This window comes from Moschus berezovskii, chromosome 12 (genome assembly GCF_049115385.1).
Source record: "Moschus berezovskii isolate FMDL1 chromosome 12, NW_MosBer_1.0, whole genome shotgun sequence".
Classification (NCBI taxonomy): Eukaryota; Metazoa; Chordata; class Mammalia; order Artiodactyla; family Moschidae; genus Moschus; species Moschus berezovskii.
Genome location: NC_142471.1, coordinates 30,488,351 through 30,511,773, shown reverse-complemented (window position 1 = coordinate 30,511,773; position 23,423 = coordinate 30,488,351). Strand labels below are relative to the sequence as shown.

At 55.0% G+C, this 23,423-nt stretch overlaps 2 protein-coding genes across 12 annotated transcripts; one reads left to right on the top strand and one right to left on the bottom strand.

The window, feature by feature from the left end:
* Positions 1-83: 83 nt before the first annotated feature.
* NDST2 (N-deacetylase and N-sulfotransferase 2) lies at positions 84-8,712 on the top strand. 8 transcript variants are annotated; one of them, XM_088842009.1, is made up of 16 exons: positions 98-517; positions 1,164-1,261; positions 2,654-2,693; positions 2,774-4,106; positions 4,229-4,394; positions 4,706-4,860; positions 5,048-5,233; positions 5,486-5,614; positions 5,746-5,928; positions 6,015-6,111; positions 6,782-6,905; positions 7,033-7,207; positions 7,367-7,537; positions 7,638-7,747; positions 7,914-8,016; positions 8,111-8,712. In XM_088842009.1, exons 4-16 carry the CDS (start codon positions 3,102-3,104, stop codon positions 8,234-8,236), a joined length of 2,730 nt encoding a protein of 909 aa, XP_088698135.1. In that variant the 5' UTR covers positions 98-517; positions 1,164-1,261; positions 2,654-2,693; positions 2,774-3,101; the 3' UTR covers positions 8,237-8,712. The 8 variants fall into 8 exon arrangements, with proteins under 8 accessions (XP_055281387.1, XP_055281390.1, XP_055281389.1 ...); XM_088842010.1 differs by having other exon boundaries at positions 2,531-2,693; XM_055425412.2 differs by having other exon boundaries at positions 84-517; positions 1,164-2,693; positions 7,439-7,537.
* Positions 8,713-8,836: 124 nt separating this feature from the next.
* Positions 8,837-22,858, bottom strand: ZSWIM8 (zinc finger SWIM-type containing 8). Of its 4 annotated transcripts, none has more exons than XM_055425405.2 (26): positions 22,351-22,858; positions 20,051-20,204; positions 19,710-19,804; positions 19,367-19,539; positions 19,084-19,191; positions 18,887-18,968; positions 18,645-18,765; positions 18,045-18,246; positions 17,720-17,895; positions 16,352-17,345; positions 15,486-15,617; positions 15,173-15,352; positions 14,887-15,070; positions 14,578-14,676; positions 13,928-14,052; positions 13,255-13,495; positions 12,998-13,156; positions 12,668-12,896; positions 12,199-12,488; positions 11,835-12,058; positions 10,831-11,316; positions 10,406-10,589; positions 10,128-10,304; positions 9,846-9,965; positions 9,412-9,522; positions 8,837-9,312 (listed from the first exon to the last, which is right to left on the bottom strand). In XM_055425405.2, the coding sequence occupies exons 1-26, from the start codon at positions 22,556-22,558 to the stop codon at positions 8,852-8,854; spliced, it is 5,715 nt and encodes a 1,904-aa protein (XP_055281380.1). In that variant the 5' UTR covers positions 22,559-22,858; the 3' UTR covers positions 8,837-8,851. The 4 variants fall into 4 exon arrangements, with proteins under 4 accessions (XP_055281380.1, XP_055281381.1, XP_055281382.1 ...); XM_055425406.2 differs by having other exon boundaries at positions 10,430-10,589; XM_055425407.2 differs by having other exon boundaries at positions 8,964-9,312; positions 9,412-9,590; positions 22,351-22,857.
* Between the last annotated feature and the right edge of the window lie 565 nt (positions 22,859-23,423).

The following is a 23,423-nucleotide window of genomic DNA, read 5'->3' as shown; positions in this document are numbered from 1 at the left end:
TCTTAGGTGAGCTCGGAGTCTCGCCCCGCCCCCGCCTGGGCCCGCCCAGCCCCCTCCCCGCCGCCCCTCAGTGTGCCGGCCCGGCTCCCCCGCCGCCGGGCCGAGTGGAAGATCCCGCAGCCTCGGCCCGCCCCGGCCTCGGGAGCCGCGCCGCCGACGCTCGCCAGGTTGTGCCACCGCGCGGGGAGGAGGGGGGCGCCTCTGCCGGGGGCGCGCGGAGCCGGCTGTCTCCGAGGTCGCGGCCCAGCCGGGCGCTGGGGAGCCCGGTTCAGCAGCCCCGCGCCTCGGCCGCGCGGCTGGCAGGCCCGGAGGCGGCGGGGACCCGCGCGGGGCCGCGAGCGGCCGCGCGCCGCCTCCCCCCGGCGGGAGCGGTGGTTGGGCCCGGCTGCGGCAGAACGTTCGCTCGGAGATGGCGGAGCCGCCGCGACGCGGCCCGAGGCCCCGAGAGCAGGGAAGCCGGGCAGCCCCGGGACGTGGCGGAGCCCGGGGACAGCGGAGACGCCGCCCAGTCCGCCGGGTGAGCCGCCCTTGAGGAGACCCCCGCTCAGAGTGTGGCCCCCGCCCGCGGTCCCCGCAGCTCTCCCCTCACAGACTCCCCGCACTGTGGCCACCGAGACCGCCCGCCGGGGCGTCCCCTGCGGCCCCTCGGGGCGGCCGCGCTCCCCTCCCCCTGTCCCTTCCGCAGGCCGCCCTGATCGTGGCCTCATTCCTCCTGGCTGGTCCCCTTTGCCCCGGGTTCCTCCTCCCCTCGGGGCTCTGCCAGCCCGACGCCCGCCCCGATGTCACCGCCGACTCTCCTCCGCGCGCCCCTAGCCCCTTTCGCCTTTCCCCTTCAGTGCTTCACGCCCCGCTCTACCCACCTTTGAAGCCACGGCCCCCCCAGCTGGGCCTTCCGTCCGTGACCCCCATGTGCCAGCGCCCCACGCCCCTGTCGCCGCTAGGTCCCCCTCCGCCCGCCGCATCTGCACTGCTGGTCTCCCAGCGCGGGGCCCACTCCCCCGCCTTCCTCAGCCCCCACCCCAATTGCTCTCCTCCGGCTGTTGCGCACACATTCAGCAACCCCTCCCCGGCCGTGGTCCAGCTTCGGTATTTATCATCCCACCCCGCGCCCTCCCCCAGGACTTTCTCATCACCCCTTCTCTGAATATTGCTGCTTCTTCTAGGTCCGAAGCTAAAATGCAGTGGTTAAGAGCAGGGCTGGAGCTTGACAGGCCTGACTTTGAATCCCAATTCCTCCACTGACTGAGCAGTGTGATCCTGGGCAAGTTACTAAGCTTCTCTGAACCTCAAATTACTCATATGTAAAACGGGAATATTACTTACCTCTTAGGACTAGTGTGAGCATTAAATATAGAGAAAGCTCTTAGAAGAATGTCTGGCAAATATAAGCCCCCAGTAAATGTTAACTGTTATCCTTAACATTATGAGTGATCACCCCCTATTCTAGTATCTGCTTCCCCTATTCTACAGTGATTTCTTCTCACTACTGTGTTTACCCCAAAAAGTTTCCTCTAGGTCTTAGGATTCACCCCTTCCCATCACCATTTTGATCCTTCCCAGCTCTCTTTTCATGCCAGTTAGTTTTACTCAAGCCAAAGCTGAACTGTTCGTAAACTGTCTCAATTCTGAAGGACCCCTATCTCTGCTTAATCACCCCAAGATGTGTATGTGTCGGGGGTGAGTGGTAGAGATTGCCAGCCACTGGCCTTACTAGAAATGATTAAGATGGGGAGAGTGACAGTAAAGCTTCTAATTGGTCTACTTAAGGAAAAAAGTCTCTGAAATGTAGATCTCTTTAAAATTATTTTCTGATGGTACTTTCTCCTTTCTGTTATTGATTGGTTACTACTTAAGCTCCTGTTCCTCTCTGCCACCCAGCCCTACTCAAGCTTGCTCTGTTTCTGTGATAGGACTCTATCCCTCATGTCTCTCTAGGCTGGCTCACGACCCTTCTGAGCCGTTTAGGGATGAGGATGTAGTGCCATCCAGGCTAAGTTAGGAAGGAGAAGTAGAGTGGATAGGGAGACAGACTCTGGTGTCACCTCTCTAGCTTTTCTTAGGTGCCAGTGATGTGGCCTGCTCTGGGGCTATGTTTTTATCACCCGTCCTGACATTGGCATAGGTGAGGTAAAGAGAAGGGGTGAGTAATTTTTCACAAGGAGCGGGGAAGAGAATCCTCAGGTTCTGGGCTTGGAAGGTAATAGAACGATTAGCTAGCACCATTTGTCTTTCCTCTTGAATTCCCCTACCATAGTATCCACCTGACTGCAAGTTCGTTAGTGCTGTTAGCCTGAGATGTCGGGTTTGATAGATGAGGGAGATTAACGGACACACGAGTTTCCTCTTATCTGATATTTCGTTGGAACATGGGACTTCTGGGGCTTTCCTTCCCTTCTTCACAGGAAGACCAGAGTCCTTACTGGCTGACCAGTTGCTCAGTCACAGGCTGGGAACTCCTTTCAGAGCAGGTTCATTTTCAGCCTCCTGGGCTATTTGGCTTTTTACTGATGGGAGATTTGTTCTCTTCCAGACCTTGGATATACTGCTTCAGTTCTGAACTTAGTTCAGGGAGGAGCATTTAGACAGCATTCCAAGAAAGGGAACAGGCTGTGAAGCTAAGGTATGAGACTCAGATTGTGTTGTTCTTCTACAGGAGCTTGTTCTTGGAGAACAAACCATCCTGTGAGCAGGAGGTAAGAGAGATGGGGGTGAATGGGGGGATGGATTAATGACAGTTTCACGAAGAGAAGTAACGCACCAATTTCTCTTACAGGTTGTGAGGGACTCTGTCTGACATCTGATTTGAGGCGCTCAGCCAGGACCAAAGGTGGAGCCTAACTAGATTTGCATCCTGAAGGCATGGGCCAGTGGGCCATGGTGACCTGAGACCAATGAACTCTGTCCAGTTGCCCCCTGTTGCCCTTTCTACCTCCTCTACCCTGTACTAAGGGGACTCGTTTCCACCTTTGCAGAGAGCTGACCCTGCGGGAATCCCTTTCCCCTCTTTTCATATCCTTCTACCCTCCCAGAGAGCCTCAGCCTATAGAACTCCTACCTCCCATCCCCTGAGGTGGTCCCCATCCCTGTCTCACCTCCCCGCCATGCTCAAGCTGTGGAAGGTGGTACGCCCAGCTCGGCAGCTGGAACTGCACCGCCTCATACTGCTGCTGATTGCTTTCAGTCTGGGCTCCATGGGCTTCTTGGCTTACTACGTATCCACCAGCCCCAAGGCCAAGGAACCATTGCCCCTCCCCTTGGGAGACTGCAGCAGTGGCGTGGCAGGTGGTCCTGGCCCCGTAAGGCCTCCAGTCCCACCCCGGCCCCCCAGGCCTCCAGAGACAGCGCGAACTGAACCCGTGGTCCTTGTGTTTGTGGAGAGTGCATACTCGCAGCTGGGGCAGGAGATCGTGGCCATCTTGGAGTCTAGCCGTTTTCGTTATAGCACTGAGCTGGCACCTGGCCGAGGGGACATGCCCACACTGACTGATCATACCCGTGGCCGGTATGTCTTGGTCATTTATGAGAACCTGCTCAAGTATGTCAACCTGGATTCCTGGAGTCGGGAACTGCTAGACCGGTACTGTGTGGAGTATGGTGTGGGCATCATTGGCTTTTTCCGAGCCCATGAGCATAGCCTACTGAGTGCCCAGCTCAAGGGCTTTCCCCTTTTTCTACATTCAAACTTGGGGCTTCGGGACTACCAAGTGAATCCTACGGCTCCACTCCTGCATCTCACACGTCCCAGCCGCCTGGAGCCCGGGCCACTACCCGGTGATGACTGGACCATCTTCCAATCCAACCATAGCACCTATGAACCAGTGCTTCTTGCCAGCCTTCGGCTGGCTGAGCCCCCTGTGCCAGGACCAGTGCCTCGCCGGGCCCGGCTTCCCACTGTGGTGCAGGACCTGGGGCTTCACGACGGCATCCAGCGGGTGCTCTTTGGTCACGGACTCTCCTTCTGGCTCCACAAACTAGTTTTCGTTGATGCCGTTGCATACCTCACTGGCAAGCGCCTCTGCTTGGACCTTGACCGTTACATCTTGGTAGACATTGATGACATCTTTGTGGGCAAGGAAGGTACCCGCATGAAGGTGGCTGATGTTGAGGTCAGTCTTTCTTTTTCCTGACTCAGATTTCTTTCCTTAGAAGCTGTTTCAGTCTCTGTCCATTCAGACTCCCTTCCTTGATTCTGAGCTTGTCATAGGTAATGCTCCCTGCTCTTTTCCAGGCAAGAAGAATGCGACTTCTCAAATTTCTCTATAGATTGCTCTCTCCTGATTTCTCATGTTCCTGCTACTCTTCCCAGGCCCTGTTGACCACCCAGAACAAACTCAGGACCTTAGTCCCCAACTTCACCTTCAACTTGGGCTTCTCGGGCAAGTTCTTTCATACTGGTGAGCTCGTTCGCCTGTTCCTTCAGCACATCAGTCTTAGTTTGATCTGTCCCTTCACTGTCCATCCTCCTGGGAACAGGTTGGAGAAAGGGGGCAAGGTTTGGGGTCAGAATGCTGTGAGGAGCTAACAGTGGGTGGGAATTTTGGTTAGCCTGGGTGGCTGGAGGGCAGGTTGGCAATGGGGAAAATAGTCCTAGGTGGGCAGGGGTCAGCCATGTTGTCCCAAGTATGGAAAGCGGTCCATGCTGGTACAGAACAAAGGAGGACTAGGGCCTAACTGGCTGTGGTCAGTGGTCAGTGTGTGGTCATAGGGACAGAGGAGGAGGATGCTGGGGACGACATGCTGCTGAAGCACCGCCGAGAGTTCTGGTGGTTCCCCCACATGTGGAGCCACATGCAGCCACATCTGTTCCACAATCGCTCCGTGCTGGCTGACCAGATGAGGCTCAACAAACAGTTTGCTCTGGTGAGACCCTTGGATCTCTTCCCCATACTTTTCCCCAAAGATAATGCTTCCTTTTCAACCTTTCCCTAGCGGAGTACCCTTTCCTTGTCCTTTCCTATTTTCTTTCTATGGAGGCATCCCCACCCCCTTTACCCTCTACTCCCCAAACCTCACCAGGTCCTAGTGAGAGTCTATGCCCCATTCCCAGGAGCATGGGATTCCCACGGATCTGGGGTATGCTGTGGCCCCCCACCACTCCGGCGTGTACCCCATCCACACACAGCTCTATGAAGCCTGGAAATCTGTGTGGGGCATCCAGGTGACCAGCACTGAGGAGTATCCCCATCTCCGCCCTGCCCGCTACCGCCGTGGCTTCATTCACAATGGCATTATGGTGAGGGACTCCCAGTACAAACCTGAATCAAACTCCCACAATCGGTCAGCCTCCAACCTGCATTATCCAAGCTTGTCCGTAATAATAGGGGGTAGAAGGGTGAAAAGTCATAATGCATAGAGCGAGAGCTTATTGCTGTCCTCTGTAAAACCAGCGAATCCTAAAATGCCTCAAGCCTTCTGTCCCTCATCTGGTTCTCATCCTGCCTTCCAATCTCATCTCTCCCTGTTTTTTCTTTTTCTTTTCCTTCAGGTGCTGCCGCGGCAGACATGTGGTCTCTTCACTCACACAATCTTCTATAATGAGTATCCAGGAGGCTCTCGTGAACTCGACCGGAGCATCCGAGGTGGAGAACTCTTTCTGACAGTGCTGCTTAACCCGGTAAGGTGCCAAGAGGAAGGGCTAGAGGATGGGACAGCCAGTGTGTTTGCACGCTGAGACTTTTGCTCACCAAGCCCGCTTTTGAAGTGGGGTAGGCTCTCCAAATCTGACATGCAGGCACCCCCTTTCAGATCAGCATCTTTATGACTCATCTGTCTAATTATGGAAATGATCGGCTGGGCCTGTACACCTTTGAGAGCCTGGTGCGCTTTCTCCAGTGCTGGACGAGGCTGCGCCTACAGACCCTTCCTCCTGTCCCTCTCGCACGAAAATACTTTGACCTCTTCCCTCAAGAGCGAAGCCCCCTTTGGCAGGTAGAGATAGAGCTCAGGCTGACCTAGAGACACGATGGGGGTGGCTGTTGAGGAGAAGATTATCTGATTATTGGCCTCACCTTCAGAATCCCTGTGACGACAAGAGGCACAAAGATATCTGGTCCAAGGAGAAAACCTGTGATCGGCTCCCCAAGTTCCTCATTGTGGGACCCCAGAAGACAGGTGAATCATCCTTAGCCAATTTCTTTTGCCTTGCCTTAAATCCAGAGAATTCTCTGGCCAGGGAATTCCCTTCTCATACCCACTCCTCATTAATCCAGTCCTTTGAGTGACTCTTTCTTTTTTGGCTGTGCTGGGTCTTCACTGCTGTGCGGGCTTTCTCTAGTTGCAGCAAGTGAGCAGGGGACTGCTGTCTAGTGTGATGTGTGGTCTTCTCATTGTAGCTTGTTGTGGAGCACAGTCTCTAGAATGCGTGGCGAGCAGGTTTAGTTGCTCGACAACATATGGGATCTTCCCCAACCAAGAATCAAAACCGGTGTCCCCTGCATTGTCAGGCAGATTCTTAACCATTGGACCACCAGGAGTCCCCTTGAGTGAATTTTTTTTCCCTTGAGTGAATTTTTTTTCCCTTGAGTGATTCTTAACCTGGTTGTATATCAGAATTATGTCTTTTTTTGTTGTTGTTTTTTTAAAGTCCACAAGTGATCTGATGCACAGTCAAGGCTGAGAACCATTTTAACCGTTCCCTGGACCTCTCTCTGGCTTTTCTTTTCTCGCTCTAGTTTGGCCAAAGGGTATTTTACTACCCAGAGTGATTGTTTTCTGACCTCTTTCAAGCTGATGTTGAGCTGAATTCTCTCCCACCATGGCCTGGACTTTCTCTCCCATTTAGGGACCACAGCTATTCACTTCTTCCTGAGCCTGCACCCGGCTGTGACTAGCAGTTTTCCTAGCCCCAGCACCTTTGAGGAGATTCAGTTCTTCAGCGGCCCTAATTACCACAAGGGCATTGACTGGTGAGACCTGGGGTGCTTCTCAGAACATTCCTTTCCTCTTAAACCCGCCATTCCTGCTTCCACCAGCACAGGCTTCTGGCCCCTTCTCTCTGCAAATTGTCTCTCTCTCCTCTCTACTGCTTCCTAGGTACATGGATTTCTTCCCTGTCCCTTCCAATGCCAGCACTGATTTCCTCTTTGAAAAAAGTGCCACATACTTTGACTCAGAGGTTGTACCACGGCGGGGAGCTGCCCTCCTGCCACGAGCCAAGATCATCACTGTGCTCACCAACCCTGCTGACAGGGCATACTCTTGGTACCAGGTGAGGCTGAAGCTAGGAGCACAGTAGAACATGAGGGGTGGTGACTGCTGGAGAGACAGAAAGGAACGAGGGTAGGGAAAGTAAGCCAGCGCCTTGGGGAGGAGAGGCAGAGTCGCTGTCAGGTCACCAGGGCCTTCCCTTCCTGCCCTTGTCCTCCAGCATCAGCGAGCGCATGGAGACCCAGCTGCTCTGAACTACACCTTCTACCAGGTGATTTCCGCCTCCTCCCAGGCCCCTCCAGCACTTCGCGCCCTACAAAACCGTTGTCTTGTTCCCGGCTACTATGCCACTCATCTACAACGCTGGCTGACTTACTACCCCTCTGGACAGGTACCGTTCCCCAGTAGCCCTCATGGGGGTCCCCTTCCTGTTCCTGTCAGCCCAGTGGCTTCTAAGGAATATAGAGGGAACCACACCCCTGTCCCTTTAGTTGCTGATTGTGGATGGGCAAGAGCTGCGTACCAACCCAGCTGCCTCAATGGAGAGCATCCAGAAGTTCCTGGGTATCACACCCTTTCTGAACTACACACGGACCCTCAGGTGGGAGAGCATGACCCAGGGGAGGATGACTCTGGGGGAAACGGGGAAGCAGGTTTACCAAGGAGAGGCATGCGTCCCTGTGGGCTGGAAGAGGTAGCAGTGTTGTGTTCATTTATGGGGCCTGGATTTGTTTTCCGTTACTTCATGGCCTTTTCCTGTTGAGCAGGTTTGATGAAGATAAGGGATTCTGGTGCCAGGGACTTGAAGGTGGCAAGACTCGTTGTCTAGGCAAGAGCAAAGGCCGGAAGTACCCAGATATGGACACTGAGGTAAGGGAAACCAGGGACAGGGTTTCCCTCTCCACGTCTAAGATCTGATCCTGTCTACTCCTTACCATTCTGACTTCATTTTTTCTCCTGTTAGTCCCGCCTTTTCCTTACGGATTTTTTCCGGAACCACAATTTGGAGCTGTCGAAGCTGCTGAGCCGGCTTGGACAGCCAGTGCCCTCATGGCTTCGGGAAGAACTGCAGCATTCCAGTTCGGGCTGATGTATCAGCCTCTTGTACCAGCAAAAGCCCTCTGCTTCCCCAAGGGGCAAGCCCAGAGCAGGGCGGTCCCTCCCCCTTCTACCTCAGTGGCCTTCAGGCCTGGGATGGCTGAGAAGGGTAGGGCATCCCTTTCCCATAGTTTTGGGGTATAATAAAGGGGATTCCCTTGATACCCTGCAAGATGGTACTAGGCACCTTTGGCCCATGGTCTTGGAAGGTGGAGGGAATGAGAGGGTCCAGGCAGAGGGGAGAGAAACGTATTAATCCAGTGCTTCCCCTCTTCATCCCCAGCAGTGTATCTATCTATACTGGCTATGGGAGGGACCCCTTACCGTGGGATCAATGGGATCTACCTGTGGCCCGGCCTTCCTAATGTCATTCACATTGAATGGGGATGAGGTCGGACGATGGCTCGTAGAGCCGAGTATGAGCCCTAGCTATGGGCTAGAAATGACTTTAATAAACGTCCTTATTTTTCTGTTTTGTCTGCCTTGCTGGAGTGGGAGAAACCTAGAATAAAGGAAGTATCCAACTTTTCCTCTGCCCTAGTTCAAGGTTCATCCACGCATGGAGGGAAAGAAGGGAAAGGCCCAGGCAGACGAGAGTAAAAAAAGTTTATATATTTATAAATGCCAAATAAATACCAGAGGCCACCCAATGCCCACTCCCAGACAGGGCTGTCTCCCCCAACCCTAGGCTTCTAGGGTCTGAGGCATCTTGGCCCCAAGCTACAGCCCAAGAGCAGCTGCCAGTCTGGGTTACTGGGGAACTGAGTGGGGATGACCTGTCCAGCCAAGACTCATTCCCCCTTGGTGAGGGGCCCCCATAGCCACAGGCCTGTGTCCCTGTATAGGGCCCTAGGGGGGTCAGACTCAGGGGGAGAAGGTGGTCATCTCGAGTGAGACCCGCTGCCACAGCTCCTTGGTCTGTTTGCTGCGCTTGAGATTCTGCAGGATGTCGTTGAACTGCATCATACCCATGGGTGTCAGGCAGAAGGCGCTGCGAGCGCTGCGGATGGCATTCACAAAGTCGTCGTAGTCGGCGGGGGTCAGGTGAATCAGGCGGTGGTGGATGTACTGGACGGGGTGAGGAGGATAAGCCACTGAGCACAGGATCAGGCCCTTCCCGCTGCCTGCCCAGGGTTTCGCCCTGCTCCATACTGCCCAGGTGGTCACCTGCATGTATGCCTGCTGGCAGCGCTGCACCAGTTGGTGGAAGGCCGGGGCACGCAGGTGGTTGTGGGCGTGAGCAGGGCTCAGCCGCTGCAGCGTCTCCATGACGATCTCCTGCAGCACAAACGGGCTCAGCACCCCCTTGGCTGCCCCCACACAGAACTGGTGCACGTAGTTCACTCCTGGGGGGCAGGGGGAGGGGCATGAGACGGGGGTGGCCACCTCTGCCCTAGGGACCCAGCTTTACTCTCTCAGCTCTGGCCTGGCAGAGAGCCTCCCTCCACCCCAGGAGCTGAGGTCAACCCCCGCCCCCCGCGCACGCACACATACCCGACCAAGGCCTCAACTCTGAGCAAGAGCTAGGAAGGAGGTCTGGGATAGGAAGGTTGGGGAAGCAGGTGAGGGCGGACAATGGTCCTGGGGAGGGGAGGTGTTACCCAGCTTTGCCGCCAGCCCCAGCAACCATTTGACATCATCAGTGTAGGGAGGGGAGCGAGAGAAGTTGTTGGGGTGATCGTTGTGTGCCCGGCGACCCAGCATCTCCAGTGCCAGCATTCCTGGGAGAAAAGGGTGGGACCGTGGTGAGGGTCCATCCCCTACCCCTTACCTCAGCCTATCACCCAGTCCCCTAGTAGACAAACTAAGAGATAGGGTGGGGAAGGGCCACTAAAGAGCCTCTGGCACTGCTGGTGGGGGTGCAGAAAGGGACCTCCTCTCACCGACGCGGTAGGCAGCGTGCAGGTGGTGTAGGCTGTGTGGGTTGACAGGCTGGCTGTGGGTCTCCTCCTCGGGTGGTGGAAAACCCCCGCTCACCAGAGGGCTGGGCTGTGTGGTCAGGGCAGGCAGTGAGGCACCCTGGATGGCTGGAAACGTGGAAGCTGGATGGACACTGCTCACTGAGGGTAGGATGAAAGCCATGTGAGGAACTCAGAGCCCAAAGAGGGACAGAGGATTCCCTCCCCACCTCCCCTGCCCAGCGTGCCACCCTTCCATTCACCTGTTCCCTGTCCCCACAACTCACAGGCCACACTGGTGGGCAGTGGGAGCCCTGGCTCTGTGTGGTAGGGATGTACTGTGATGGGTGCCATGGAAGGGACGGGGAAAGACACAGCAGTGGCAGCAAGTGAGGGGGGAGTCACCGAGTAAGGGTACTGAGCCCCTAGGAATGCAGGATGCACACCCTAGAGGCGGGAAGAAGAAAAGGAAGATAACAAAACTGTGTTAGGATGGAGCTCTTTCCCGTTCATCCCAGACCTGGGCATCCCTGCATTTCTTAGCGTAGTGGGGCTGGTCCCCGACTCCCGCTCCCTCACCAGGACTCTGGGAGAGCCCTATCATCGTCCCAGAGTGCCCTCCTCCAACCCGTGAACCCCCAGTGGGCTCCCCGACATGCCCAGCCTCCCAGCAGAACACTGGTCTCACCTGCGGGTATGCAGAGCTGGCCACAGGGAAGACGGCAGGCCGGGGCATATGAGGCATGGGGTGGGCGGGGTGAGCTGGGTGGGTGAGGTATTGAGGGCTGCAGGGCAGGTGGGGCTGTAGAGCAGTGTAGGGGTGCAGGCCAGGGGAATGACCATGCCCCAGTCCTGGACCTGGATATAAACTGGACCCCACCGAGATGACTGGCACCACCGTGGCTGCTGTCACTGCTGCTGCTGCTACTGTAACCGGCTCAGTCCCTGGGCCCCCCCTGCCCTCAGGCAGCCCCCGCCCAGCCTCCCCAGCTGCCCTGATCCCACTGGCACTACAGCTTGTAGCCCCTTCACGGGCTGTGGATGAGCCACCTGCTGTTTGCTCATATAGCCAGAACCACTGGTGAGCAACCTCAAACAACACTTCGGGGTATACGCCCCCACCCTTAGCCGCCTCTTCCACTGCCATGCAGGCCTTCTCCAACATCAGGTTATCCTGAAAGGGAGGGGCAAAGAGGGTTAAGGATGAAGGGCTTTACTCAGGGACAGTTTTAGATGACAAATTCTGACGTCTTCTTCAGACTTGGCTGGTTCTGGGGAAGCAGCCAAAGTCTGAGCCAACGTTCAGAGTCAGTGTCAGAGCAGTGAATGCTTCACATAGACAATGAACAAATCTTTGTTGACCAGTAGAAGTCAAGACCCAAGTTGCAGTCCCAGTTCCAACCTAATTTAGCTACTCCCAGTCAAGTTCCATCATCTCCCTCAGGCCTTCCCCAAGGACTCCACCCCCAGTGATAATCTCTTTAGTATAGGAACAGTCCTACCCTTAGAGTTGTAAAAGATGTAATAGATGTTAAAGCACATTACTATGTCAACTGTCACCATGAGAGGACCAATTGGGTAGTTCATGAACGCCAGGATTGTGAGATCAAGACCTGGGCCATCAGTTTTTCCCATGCCCAACCTTCCTGCCCAGATGTCCCAAAGCAGGTCCCCCATGGCCAATAGAAATACCTGCTCCTTGCACTGCACCAGGGCCCGCTGGATCTCATTGGGGTTCAACGCATGGGCATGAGGCAGGCAGCTTAGGGCGAGTTCCGCCGCTGCCCTCACCATGTTGGAGTCTCGTGCCCGTGATGCCCTGTCAGCCAGTGACGCAACCTCAGGGGGTGTCAGGTGCCCATCCCAGCATTCTACCAGTATAGTCAGGGCTGCACTGCCAATCTCCATTGCCTGGCCTTCAGGAAAAGGAGAGAAGAGCAGAATGTGGGAATGGGAATGGCATCTCTCCTATCAGGTCAGTAACTATAAGGATAGGGCTCTTATCACCGTGCATTAATTCCCTTCCCATACCCAAATCAAAAGATACTAGATTTACCTGTAATCCAGGAAACGTGGGAAGAGTAAGTACGTGAGAGCCAGTTGGGAGAAACAAAGTTGTGCAGGCCAAGGGCATAAAGCCCAATCTCAAAGGCGCAAAGGTGCAGGTTGCGGTGAGGACCCTGGTGGCCCCCTGAGGAAGATGGATGTGTGAAAATGGAAGTGCTGCTGTTGCCCCCTGCCTTGATCAGCACTGTCTTCGCCAGCTCGAAGTAGAAGTGTGCAGCTGCCTCTGACGGCTGATTGGGTACATGGGGGGCATGACTCTCGGGACGGCGGCCCTTGTACCTGAAGGGGCAATGGGGTAGGGACCGGGATTGGGGTTTCTCTGAAATGGGTGTCCAGGGAAGCTGGAATAAACCAGGGTAAGTGAGGACACTGAGGGAGACTGGTTGCATTACCCTAGGGATGTGGCGCTCGGGGTAGGCCAGGGCAGAAGAGAAGGGTATTTATTTATTCCCACTGACCTGCCAACTTCAACAGTCTTCGCCCGGGCCCCTCCACTGGCACTGGCCCGGCGACTTCCACTGGAGGACGAGGAGCCAAGGGAGTCTGAGGAAGAGCTGCTAATGCTGTCACTGTCCTGTCCTCGACCCCAGGAGGTAGGGGCCCAGCCCCCTCTCAGAGGCCTCCTGCTTAAGGTTGGGGAGCTGTCCGACGTTGTTTCAGGGGCACTGCTGTCAATGCTGGCCATGCCTAACCCACAAGACAAGTCAGTCTCAGAAATCTGCTCCAGAAGTCAGATTCCAGCCTTTAGGAATAGCCTTCCCTCCGTGTCATCCCATGGGTTGTCATACCTGTGTGCTTCTTCTTAGGCCGCCCTGGTGAGCCCCAGCCCCGTCCATTGTAGCCTCCACGGCTGCCAAGTGCCAGGCGGCTGGGAACCTTCCCTTCTGGCCTTGGGGTCAGAGCTGCTTCAGGTGGAAGACCCTCACAGGGGGAATGTGGGGAACTCTCTACATCGGGAAAATAGAACACTGGGATGAGCCTGGGAAAGGGGAACCCAACATGGCTCCAGACCATTCATCCCCCCTGCCCAGTGCCCCCACCTCACCAGGCACATTCTTCTCTGTGAAGCCCTCAGTGGGGCCTGGCCCAGCCCCTGCCACATTCCCTGGCTGAGCAGGCCCTGCAGAGCCTGAGGTCAGAGGCTGCAGGGCCCCTGGGGCAGATGGGCCCCCATGCTTTGAAGGAGACCTCTGGCTGGCTGTGGCCGGGCGGCTGGATGAATAGAACGAACTCAGTGTCTGTGGTTTATGCGTCTGGCTCTCTCGGTCCAAGAGTTTGTCTAAGATCTGAAAGAGAAGCGGTGACAGGAGAACCTTTATCGCCTGTCTTCTATTACTTTCCTTTCTCCTTGTAGCAGCTTAAAACTTCCTCCTCAGGAAGGCTTTCCTCCACAGGAAAACCTTCTAGAAGAGACAGGCTGGCTTACATGTCTTCATATGCCCTGTAACACTGACCATAGGACTGAGTCTATTCATATTCAATAAATATTGAAATAAATGAATGAATGAACAACTATATGCCCTCTTCTCTTCTTCCACCTCAAGCCCTAGCATTGCTATGAGAACCAATGGTCTCTCATGTCACTGACGAGCTGTTCCAAGATTCCCCAGTTATCTCCTTAAAGAATACCCCTTTTCTCATCATACTGGAAACCCCTGAGAAAGGTAGTAAAGTTTGTGTTCTTTGCCTGTTAAAAACCCAGCACCTCAGTCCCTTACCTTTTTGAGTTTGGCCTGGTCATCTTTGTAAGTGATCATTAGTGCCAGTGCCAGGTCACCCTTCTCCCGACGTGTGCCTTCACAGAGCAGGGGATGCTCTGCCTCACTCACTGTGGTCTTCATACCTGTGAGAGAAGAGGCACCCAGAGGGTTGTGAGTGGCCATAACTCCCCAGACAGGGCTCCCAGCCACCAGCGAGGGAAGTGAGGAGTTCCGGTTCAACCCATATTCCCTGTGGAAGGTGCCCATTGCCTAAACTCTGGTCTGCTTTCTGACGCTTTCATACTTTGGCCCCTCTACTGTCCTGATATATCCATCACTTCAGGGAAGCTGGGCTCCTCACTCATGAAGACTTGATTGCCCCTGTGTCTTTATTCAGTGTTTTGTCCACCTACCTGGAACTTAACGGATCCTTTAACCCACATCCCATACTCTATCCCCTTCCTAGAGCTTGACCCTAGAGTTCGATTTTGCTGTCCTTGTAACACCCAATGTTCATAGCACGTTTTTGCCCTAAATTCTTGACAGTTTTGTAGGCCCTATGTCTTATGCTAGCTTTCCCCTTACCACAGAGGGCCCATGTCTCAACACCCTTCAAGGCCTGGGCCAGGCTTAGCTCACACATGGGCTCAAGACACTGACAGACTCACCCAGGGCAGCAACTGCTGCTTCAAATCCCAGCTCCTCATCCCCGGGCATCTCGTTGTTCCAGTTGCGACTTGGGGGTCGGGAACCCGTGGGAGAAACCACTGGATAAAAGTTGGGGTAAGTTACGTAGACAGAAGTAACATGGGACAGAATAAAAGGGAAGAAACCCAAGATGTTCATCAGTCTAGATCCTTCCAAGAAGCTGCCCAATGTGTCTTACAGGGAACTCAAAGCCTTGGGGCTCTTGGTTTCTCCTGAGAGAAAGCTACCCTGCCCCAGTTCCCCACTTTGTGTAGAGTCAGGCATCATACCTGGAGTACAGAGAACATCAAAGATGAAACTGGCCAACATGAGAGGCAAAACTGGCCGATAATCACAGAGTGTCCCCTCACGAAGTTCCTCTGCCCGGCAGCGCACGGTACTCATCTCACTTGGACCCAGAGGGATCTTCTTGAGCAAAGTGGCCACCTCAGACTCCTGATACGCCAGCTTCACCTGAGGGCACAGGGAGGAGCTCAGACCGCTAATACCTCAATGGATATCAAGGTGCAAGGCTCTAAGGAGATGGGAGTACAAGGTCCAGACAGAACCTCTGACCTCCAAGGCCTTGGTCGAAGCTGGGGGCCGCTGGAGCTCCAAGGCAAACATGCCCACTCGGAAGGCCAGGTTGTGGTGCTCTGGACGCTCACTTAGCACCGTCAACAGGAAAGCTGCCTTGGTCAGTGTGTTTGTAGCCACCCAGGTCTGACGGCTTGTAGATACCTTATTCTTCTTGCCCTAATGAGGGAAGCACAAGGAAGCAGGCGGATGAGTCTGACTCACCTTGGTGGAGCAGGAGGAGACTCTCGCCTGGGGGTGTGGGAGAGGGTTGGGGGTGACTGCAGAGGGAAGGGGGAGGGGTCTCTCTCACCTTGGCAGGGGGCGGCTCTACCTTGAGGTCAGGCGGGTTGGCCAGCAGGTCCTGGGCAAGTTCCACAGTGAGGCGGGAGGCCTCGCTGCTGTAGCCATGCGCATGCAAGGCCTCAGCACAGGCAAACAGTATCTGGAAAAAGGACACGTGCACCAGACGTGTTGAAGTTCTAATGCTCCCGAAGGGCAGGACACCACACTCACTCGGGCAGCAAATCTCCCATGAGCACCAACTATCCACTGGGCCCTGTGCCAGTCCTACCAGAAACTCACAGCCAGTTGAGACATAGACACACAAACACAAATAGGTGTGCAGCCAGCTACTATTGGGAAAGGTCCAGAGGGGAGCAGACAGGGAGGATACCTCACCGGGACCTGGGGCAGTCTCAGAGAAGACCTTCCAGAGGACATGATCTCTAAGATCTCTGAGGCATGAAGAAGGAACAGGGGCTAACCAGATGAGGGAAAAACACTCCAGACAGACCAATCCATGCACAAGTACAGATATAAGAGCATGGCAAGCTATGGGAATGGCTCAACCGAGTATAGTACTATAGTAGCTAGATGAATCTGGAGAGGCAGGCAAAGATCAGAACAAGTGAAGCCTTGCAGGCCATGCCAAGGACCTTCATTTTCACCCTAAGGGCAATGGGAAACCACTGAAGAGTTAAAGCAGCAGAGTGACACAAATATTCCAGGAAAATCAGTAGAGAGAGAAGAGAATGGACTGTAGGCAGCAAAGCCAGTGAGGAGCCTACTACAGGATTCTAACCATCACACAGCAGCCCTGTAACTCCCAGAGGCTGACGGTCCCTCTCCCAGCTATGGCCACGGGGTACCCTCAGAGTCCTGCCCAAGCCCCCTCACCTCCATGCGGCTCTCCTGCTCCAGCGGTTTCAGTCCAGCAAACAGGTCATGCTCCTCCCCAGCCCCACCCTCGGCCTTCTCTTCCTCGCCCCCAGCCCCATCCTGGGCATTCAGATAGTAAGCCTGGTAGTCGTCATCCTCCTCGCCAACCACAGGGGCTGCCTCTTTGGTTTTAGGGAGTCCATTGCCACTCTCGTCTGTGGAAGGGAGGTCATCCCGGGTACACAGCTCCCTGGGCAACAGGCCAGGGGGACCAGCAGAGGCTGTGGGAGGCTCAGGCCCTTCTGAGAAGTACACACCACCATCTTCTTCGTAAGTATCTGGAGGTTCAGGAAGGAAGGTAGAAGGGCCTCGCGAGCCACCAGGGTGGGGGCAGGGTGGTGGGCTCTCAGGGAATCCACCAAAGGTGCTGGCCTCTGCACCCAGGGCCAGACTGCTGTCGTCCAGGCTCATCTCAGCCAGATCCGGCTCCAGGGAGCTGTCTTCACTGCTCAGCCGTCGCTTGCTCCCACTGCCCACTGAGCCCTTGCCCCCACAGCCAGTCCCACCCAGTGTTTTGGCTTTGCCCCCACCTGGACCCATCTTATGCAGTGCCTTATCTCCCCCCTCAGCCGAGAGGCGGCGGGGACCCCGCTGTGACGTGGGGACCCCCTCACCCAATCCCTTGCGTTTGGCCCCCGGCTCCTTGGGCCGCACAGCTGGCTCGGCAGGAAGAGTCCGGGGCCGCTCCCGGGATTCTTCCAGGCCCCCAGTGCGCGAGGCGCCCGGCCGAGGGGGCAGGGCTCGGGCCCAGCACAGGGCCAGCTTCCGGTCAGTGGCGCTGTAGGTGACACCGGGCAGTGGGTAGGCCTCTTCCCAGTTGAAGTAGCAGGCCTCCACCGCCGGCCGGAAGCCAGGGAAGAGCCGCTCCAGGGTCTTCTTGTGCTGGCCCCGCTTCACGTTCTCAATCACCTTCAGCTGCCACTGGCGCAGCTGCACACACAGTTCCCGGCGGCTGTGGGAACAGAGGGGGCACGTTGCTGGGAGTTGGAGGGGCCACAATCTGTTCCAAGGAGGGAGGGGTGCAGAGGGGGAGATGACATACCCCAAAAGCGGGTTACAGGGAAGGACCCTGGGAAGCACTTCTTGAGCCAGCCCCACAGACATCACTTGAACACTCAGGGATTTGGGACAGTGGGTTACTTACGGAAGGGAAGGAAGAAAGTCTCTCAGGAAAAGGACTCATAAATTACTGGAAACCTAACGCTCAGCACCTCTCGTCTCCCCAGGACTAGAAGAGTGGTATGTGTGTGTGCATCAGGAGACGAAGGCTGGGTCATCCAGAGCTGGGCCGCCTCCGGACCACGTGAGCCTTGGGGGAAGACTCACCGCTGGGGGCTGAGCGCGGGGTCCAGCACGGCCAGTCTCCACAAAGTGACCATCTCGTCACACATGCTGGCGCAGGCATGGGCCGCCACCTCAGACTGCCCGTTGCTCCGGCCTGTGTGCCCACTGGCGCTGCTGTGAGAGGCTGAGGTGCGCACGCTATACCACCAGCCTGTTATCTGGAAACAAAGAGGGCTCTGAGATGAACCTACCAAGTTGGAGAAAGACAGAGTAGCCCGCTCCAGTGTCCCTGACAGCAAGAAGGGGGTGCGGTTGAGAAAGGGAGAGGATGAACCAGCATGGGGTTGCCTGGCTCTGGGAGAATTACCTGCTCATAGGTGAGGCACTGGTCAGTGAGGATTTCCAACAAGGGGGCAGCATTACTGTCCCTTCGCTTGAACATCTCCCGCACGATGCTAAGCAAGTTCCAGACACCCTCTGGCTCGCGGCCCCTCAGAGGGCGCAGCAGACATGCCCATTCGGCGGCGGCTGGCGGCTCCGTGGAAGACAGATACATGGAGTTCACATCACTGTGAAAGTCGCAGAGTGGAAAATGATGACCCTAAGATGGGGCTGAATAAAGCAGGTGAAAGAGCAACACGACTTTGACACAAAAGGGGTCAAAACACAAAGTACAGGGGAAAAGTATGACCCTGACAAAAATTCTTAATCGCTCTCTGCCTCAGTTTCCCAGCTGCTGAAAGGAAGAAAAATAATGCATGCTCTACCTGAGGACAGGCCACTCTGTGACTACATAAAATTCTCATCACCCACTGATTTCACTAGTGGCGTCTCCTCTGCACCAGGCAAGGAACCACATAGGGAATAGAGGTGGGGGAGGCGGGCACTGACGAAACAAAGGATCTGTCCACAGCCTGAAGGAAGTGCCCCTTCCACCACAGACATGGCACGAAGAGATCCAGTTTACCTGAACACCACAGGGGAGGGGCCGCAGAACTTGTGCAGTGTCTTCTTGATGTTGTCAGTGAGCGTCGATTCATCCAAATACCACGTACTCTGATCGGAGGCGGAGGGCCCTGCTGTGGGGTCTGGGGGTAACAAGCAATCAGTCACCTGGAGGCAGGGGCTTGGATCTGCCTTTTTAGTAACTGGCACTCGGCACCCTCAGCTTGCTTTCTTCCTGCTACCCTTCTTCCTCACCACACTCACCCGGGGCTCCACAAACTGTATTGATGGCTGTTGACTGGGAGGAGAGGAGTTCATCCAGGAGACGTTGGGCTGTGGGGAGGATCTGACCGGAGAAAGGGACACAAAGGCAGAAGTGACCCGAGGAGGCCAGGGCCTCACAGGAAGGCTGATACGCAGCCCTAGAGCTGGTTGGAGAAGGGGGTGCCACCCTCCCTCACCTGCTGTGGGAGCTCACTGATGAGGTACTGAGCAAATTTCTGCAGCTGGTCCCTCTGCAGCCGAGACAGGGACTCTGACACAGGGGCCCGCAGGCAGACTGCAGAAGCCTGAAGGGAGCACCGAGAGAAGTGAAACAATCTGAGGAAAGACTTGCCGACACCGGAGCTGGGGACAGAGAGGCAGAGTCCGGGAGGCGAAGGGGTTCACACTGTGGCCAGGGATTCAGGGAGAAGGTGGGGATGGAGCGGAGGATAGGGCCAGGATAAATGGGGAGGGCCTCACGTTGTGGATGCGGAAGAGGCAGAGGGCCACGACATGGGTGCACCATTTGGCCCCAGCGCCACAGGTGCAGCTGCAGGAAGTGACTCGGCAGCGGTCAAACATCACAGCCACGTTGTAGGCTCCTTTGGGGGGGACCATCTGAGGTGGCACCACTGTGGCACTCAGGTGGAACCCTGGGAAGAAACACGGCTATGGTCAGGGAGAGTCGCCAAGACACAGGCCTCTGCGCTTGAACCTGTGGTTATTCAGACCACCCGCTCCAGCTTCTTGCAGTAGTTCCTGAATTCTTAACACAGAGAAAGGTAGGAGCCGGAAGTACCACAAGGCAGGACAGGACCCGTACCTATTTGCAGAGGGTCCTTCACAGCCCTCATGCGGAACAGCTGATCCCCTCGCTGGAACTCATCCGCACTGCCGTTGGCCAGGCAGGAATAGAGTCTGGGAGTGAAGAAGAGGACATGGCCACGTGTACTAAATACCCTTCTGCAGACCCTGTCAGAGACTGCCCTGCCCTGGGCACTCTCTCAGGTGTTACACTCTCTTGGGGAAAATCCCAGGTACTCCCTGTCCCTGCTGTCTTTTTGCCACAGCCCCAAGCATAGCATCTCCTTTGTTCCTTGGGAAGCCCGGCACAGTCCAGAACTTCAGGGCCCCACCCCTCCACCGCCAGTCCTTCAGCCTCACCGAATATCCTCTTCATTCTCAGGGAAGCTCCAAAAAGCAATTCGGAGTTGTAGCTGCTCAGGCACTGGGGGGTAAACTTTCTCCACCACTTCAAACGGGATATGAAATGCCACCTGCTTTGCAGACAGCTCCACCAGTGGGATCACCAATCCATCTATGGAAACAAAGGTCAAGATGAGGAGAAAGAGGAAGGGAAATGAAAAGGGCCATGATTACTCAGCACCAATGCCAGTGCCACATCTTGGGGTCTCCCACTTTCACTATGAAAGGAGGACATCTGGATGAAAAACCAAGGGACCCCCTCTGTCAGGATATATTAACCCTCAAGACTCTATCTGGGGAAAGGGAGCTAAACAATCCCAGGGCAACAGCCTGCTGGAAGATGCCTGGGATGTCCCAGAAACCCCTGGCCAAACAGGTGTATTCCATGGTCCCAGAAAGTAATGAGTCTCACTTGGCTTGGCATCTAGTTTCCCATATACCTAGCACTTTAGATTCATATTACACTGGTTATATATCTCACCTGCCATTCTCTTCTCTAATTGCTTTTTTTTTTTTTACTATCCTTTTTCTCTAAACGACTCCGTGCCTCCACCTAAGGAGGAAAGGTAGTCCAGAACCCAGAAGAGTTCAAGAGAGGAGCCTCTGGAAGCAAGAGAGTCTGCCCTTTCTTTGGCACACTTGAACCCTGGCTTTCCACAACAAACGCCCTGGGGTGGGGGATTGGGAAGGGGGTTAGGTTATCCTAAGGTAACCTGACTGCTGCTCCTGGAATCACCTGGAGTTGAATGTAGTTACCATTCAAAGTGTGACACACTGTTTTAATCTAAAAGATACAAAAAACTGCGTATTTCACCAAACTCATAGATTAAAATACATATTAGAAAATGATGGAGCTGAAAGGAACTTTTCTAAAAAAGTTAGTTTCATTTGGTCCTTTCAGTCAGCGACCGAAAAAAGGTTGGGTTGGGGAGGGGTGGAAATGATGTGTTTTCCTAGATTTTAACCTGTTCAAGAAGATACCAACATGTTGAAAACTTTTTTTTTTTAACTGGAGTACAGCTGATTTACAATACGTTAAAAATCTTTACCATCTTATTTCCCTCAAAATGAGGGAGCTCTAAGCCCCAAGACTACCCACACATGCAAATATGAAAGAAGCAGAGCAGCCACAGAAGACCCACAGCGAAACTGCCGGGGTGCACGTGCGTGCGTGGGTGTCTGTGTGTGTGTACAGGGCATACGGTATCTAAGTGAAGATAAATATTATCACTTCTAAGTAGTGATACATGTAAGTTTCTCTCTTTCCCTAAGGAGTGCTGGAAATTTCTGCAGGGAAGTTTGAAAAACAGGACCTTAGAATGTCCAGAGTAGAATCACAAATTAAACCCCTCAACTGGTGAAAAAAGTCCACTTCCAATGAAGCCCAGGACAAAACTGTGCCTTGAGGAAGGCAAAGAAAGAATGGACTCAGTCCTGAGCCTGCAGGGCTTCTGCCAGCATGACTCTCCTCTTCCATCCTTTTTAATAAAAACGAAATCCTTCACAGCATTAGTCAGTTAACTCACTGAAAGACCCAAGGATGGAAAAAACTCAAGTGAAAACAAGAATGTTTCATGAGACTCCGGAGACAAGTATCTACACTCCTCCCCCAGGCTCCAGGTGATGGAAATCTAAGGTTTTAATACACTGGTCCCAGCCATGGTTTCTGACTGGTATTCAATACGGCCAGGAGCCAAGCCTCTGACCTAAACCTATGTGACATCTGCTCTCACCAGCCAGTTCACCTCCACTTTCCTCTGGATGCAATCCCTTCGTGGTGCAGCTGGGATGAGAGATCATCACCTTGAAGAAGCAGCTCCAAGAGCACTTTTCAATGGGGTGTCACCTCAAGTGGTCACTTCTTCACAATCGGCCCCCTACTCATATTCATTTCTATTTTCTGCCCTGCCTCAGGCTGAACTGCATAAGTACTCCCAAGTCAAAGTGGGAATTCCCCTTTACACTATCTCTAAGGCCAATGAACGACAAAAGATCTACTTTCTGTTGTTAATCCTATCCAATTCATCACTATCCTATCCCCAGTCATCACTCCAACACATACACACACACGCAGGTGTGGAGAAGACAGCCCCAGGAAGACCGGAAAAGCGCGCGCACACACACACACGCAGGTGTGGAGAAAGCGGCCCCAGGAAGACCGGAAAAGCGAGTCCTGCAGTCCGTTCTAAGCTTGGGACAGCTCCCGGTCCGGGACAGCTCTAGAGAAAGGCCGGGGCACAGCCAGCCCACTCTCTCACCTCGCATTCTGGTACCGCCACTGCCACCTCCGCCACCGCCGCCAGTGGGAGAATTGGGCCCCGCTGACTGTTTGCGCCATCCCCGCCAGTTCTGGCAGAGGCTCTCAGCCTCGGAGATGAAGGAACAGAGCGAATCCTCCTCAAAGCGGTCCGAATCCTCGAAAGAGAAGCGCTCTCCGTCCTCCCACTCGGCGAACATCAGCTCCATGGGGCCCGCACCCCCGGGAGCCGGGTCCCCCCCCGCGGATCCGGGGCCTGGGCCGCCGGCCGGGGACTGTGGGGAGGCCCGGGGCCTGAGGGGCGAGCCGGGGCTGGGGGTGGCCGGGGCGCTCAGGGCGGCCGTGCCGGGCGAGGATCTGAGGCCTGGGAGAGATATGGGACGGGGCCTTGCCCAACTGCTAGGTGTGAACAGGGATCGCAGCCAGACTCGGAGACTCAGGGCCCGGACGAAGCGCTCGGCAGCCGGGGCCTCCTAGAGGCTGCGGCGCCGCCTCCCCCATCAGCTGATCTGAACTTCCGGCCGCGCCGGCCACCACCACTTCCGCCCTCACGAGCCCAGGAACCCGACCCGGTGCGCGCGGACAGAAGGGAGCGGTTTAAATGCTACTTTTTTTTTCTTTCTGGAGCTCACCCCCAGTACCGTTAAGAAAAAGCCAACCCCCAAAAGTATACGAAATGACTATAGATCCCAGCAATAAGTCTGCGCCTGTAACACCCCCAAGGAATAAACAGCCGCCATGCATGTCGGGAATTGTAGGCTGTCAAGAGACAAACACAGGAACCATTGGGTGGGGTTATTGTCCTAACTCTGGATAGGCCCAGGGCCGCACCACCTTCTGGGAATTGTAGTTCAGAAGCCTGCATTCCAAAAGACTTTTTATGGGGTCTAATTGGCGAAGCACCAGGAAAAGAAGGCATTTTTTCGGGAGGTGGTAGTACTGTTGTCAGTGGGGCCTTTGAGTTTAGATGTTCCTAACCTTTTTTATGTGTGTGCCATGGCAACCTTGGTGAAGACCCGGGACCCGCCCCCCGCCCACGCAATAGTTTTTTAAAAGTATTTATTCATATATTTT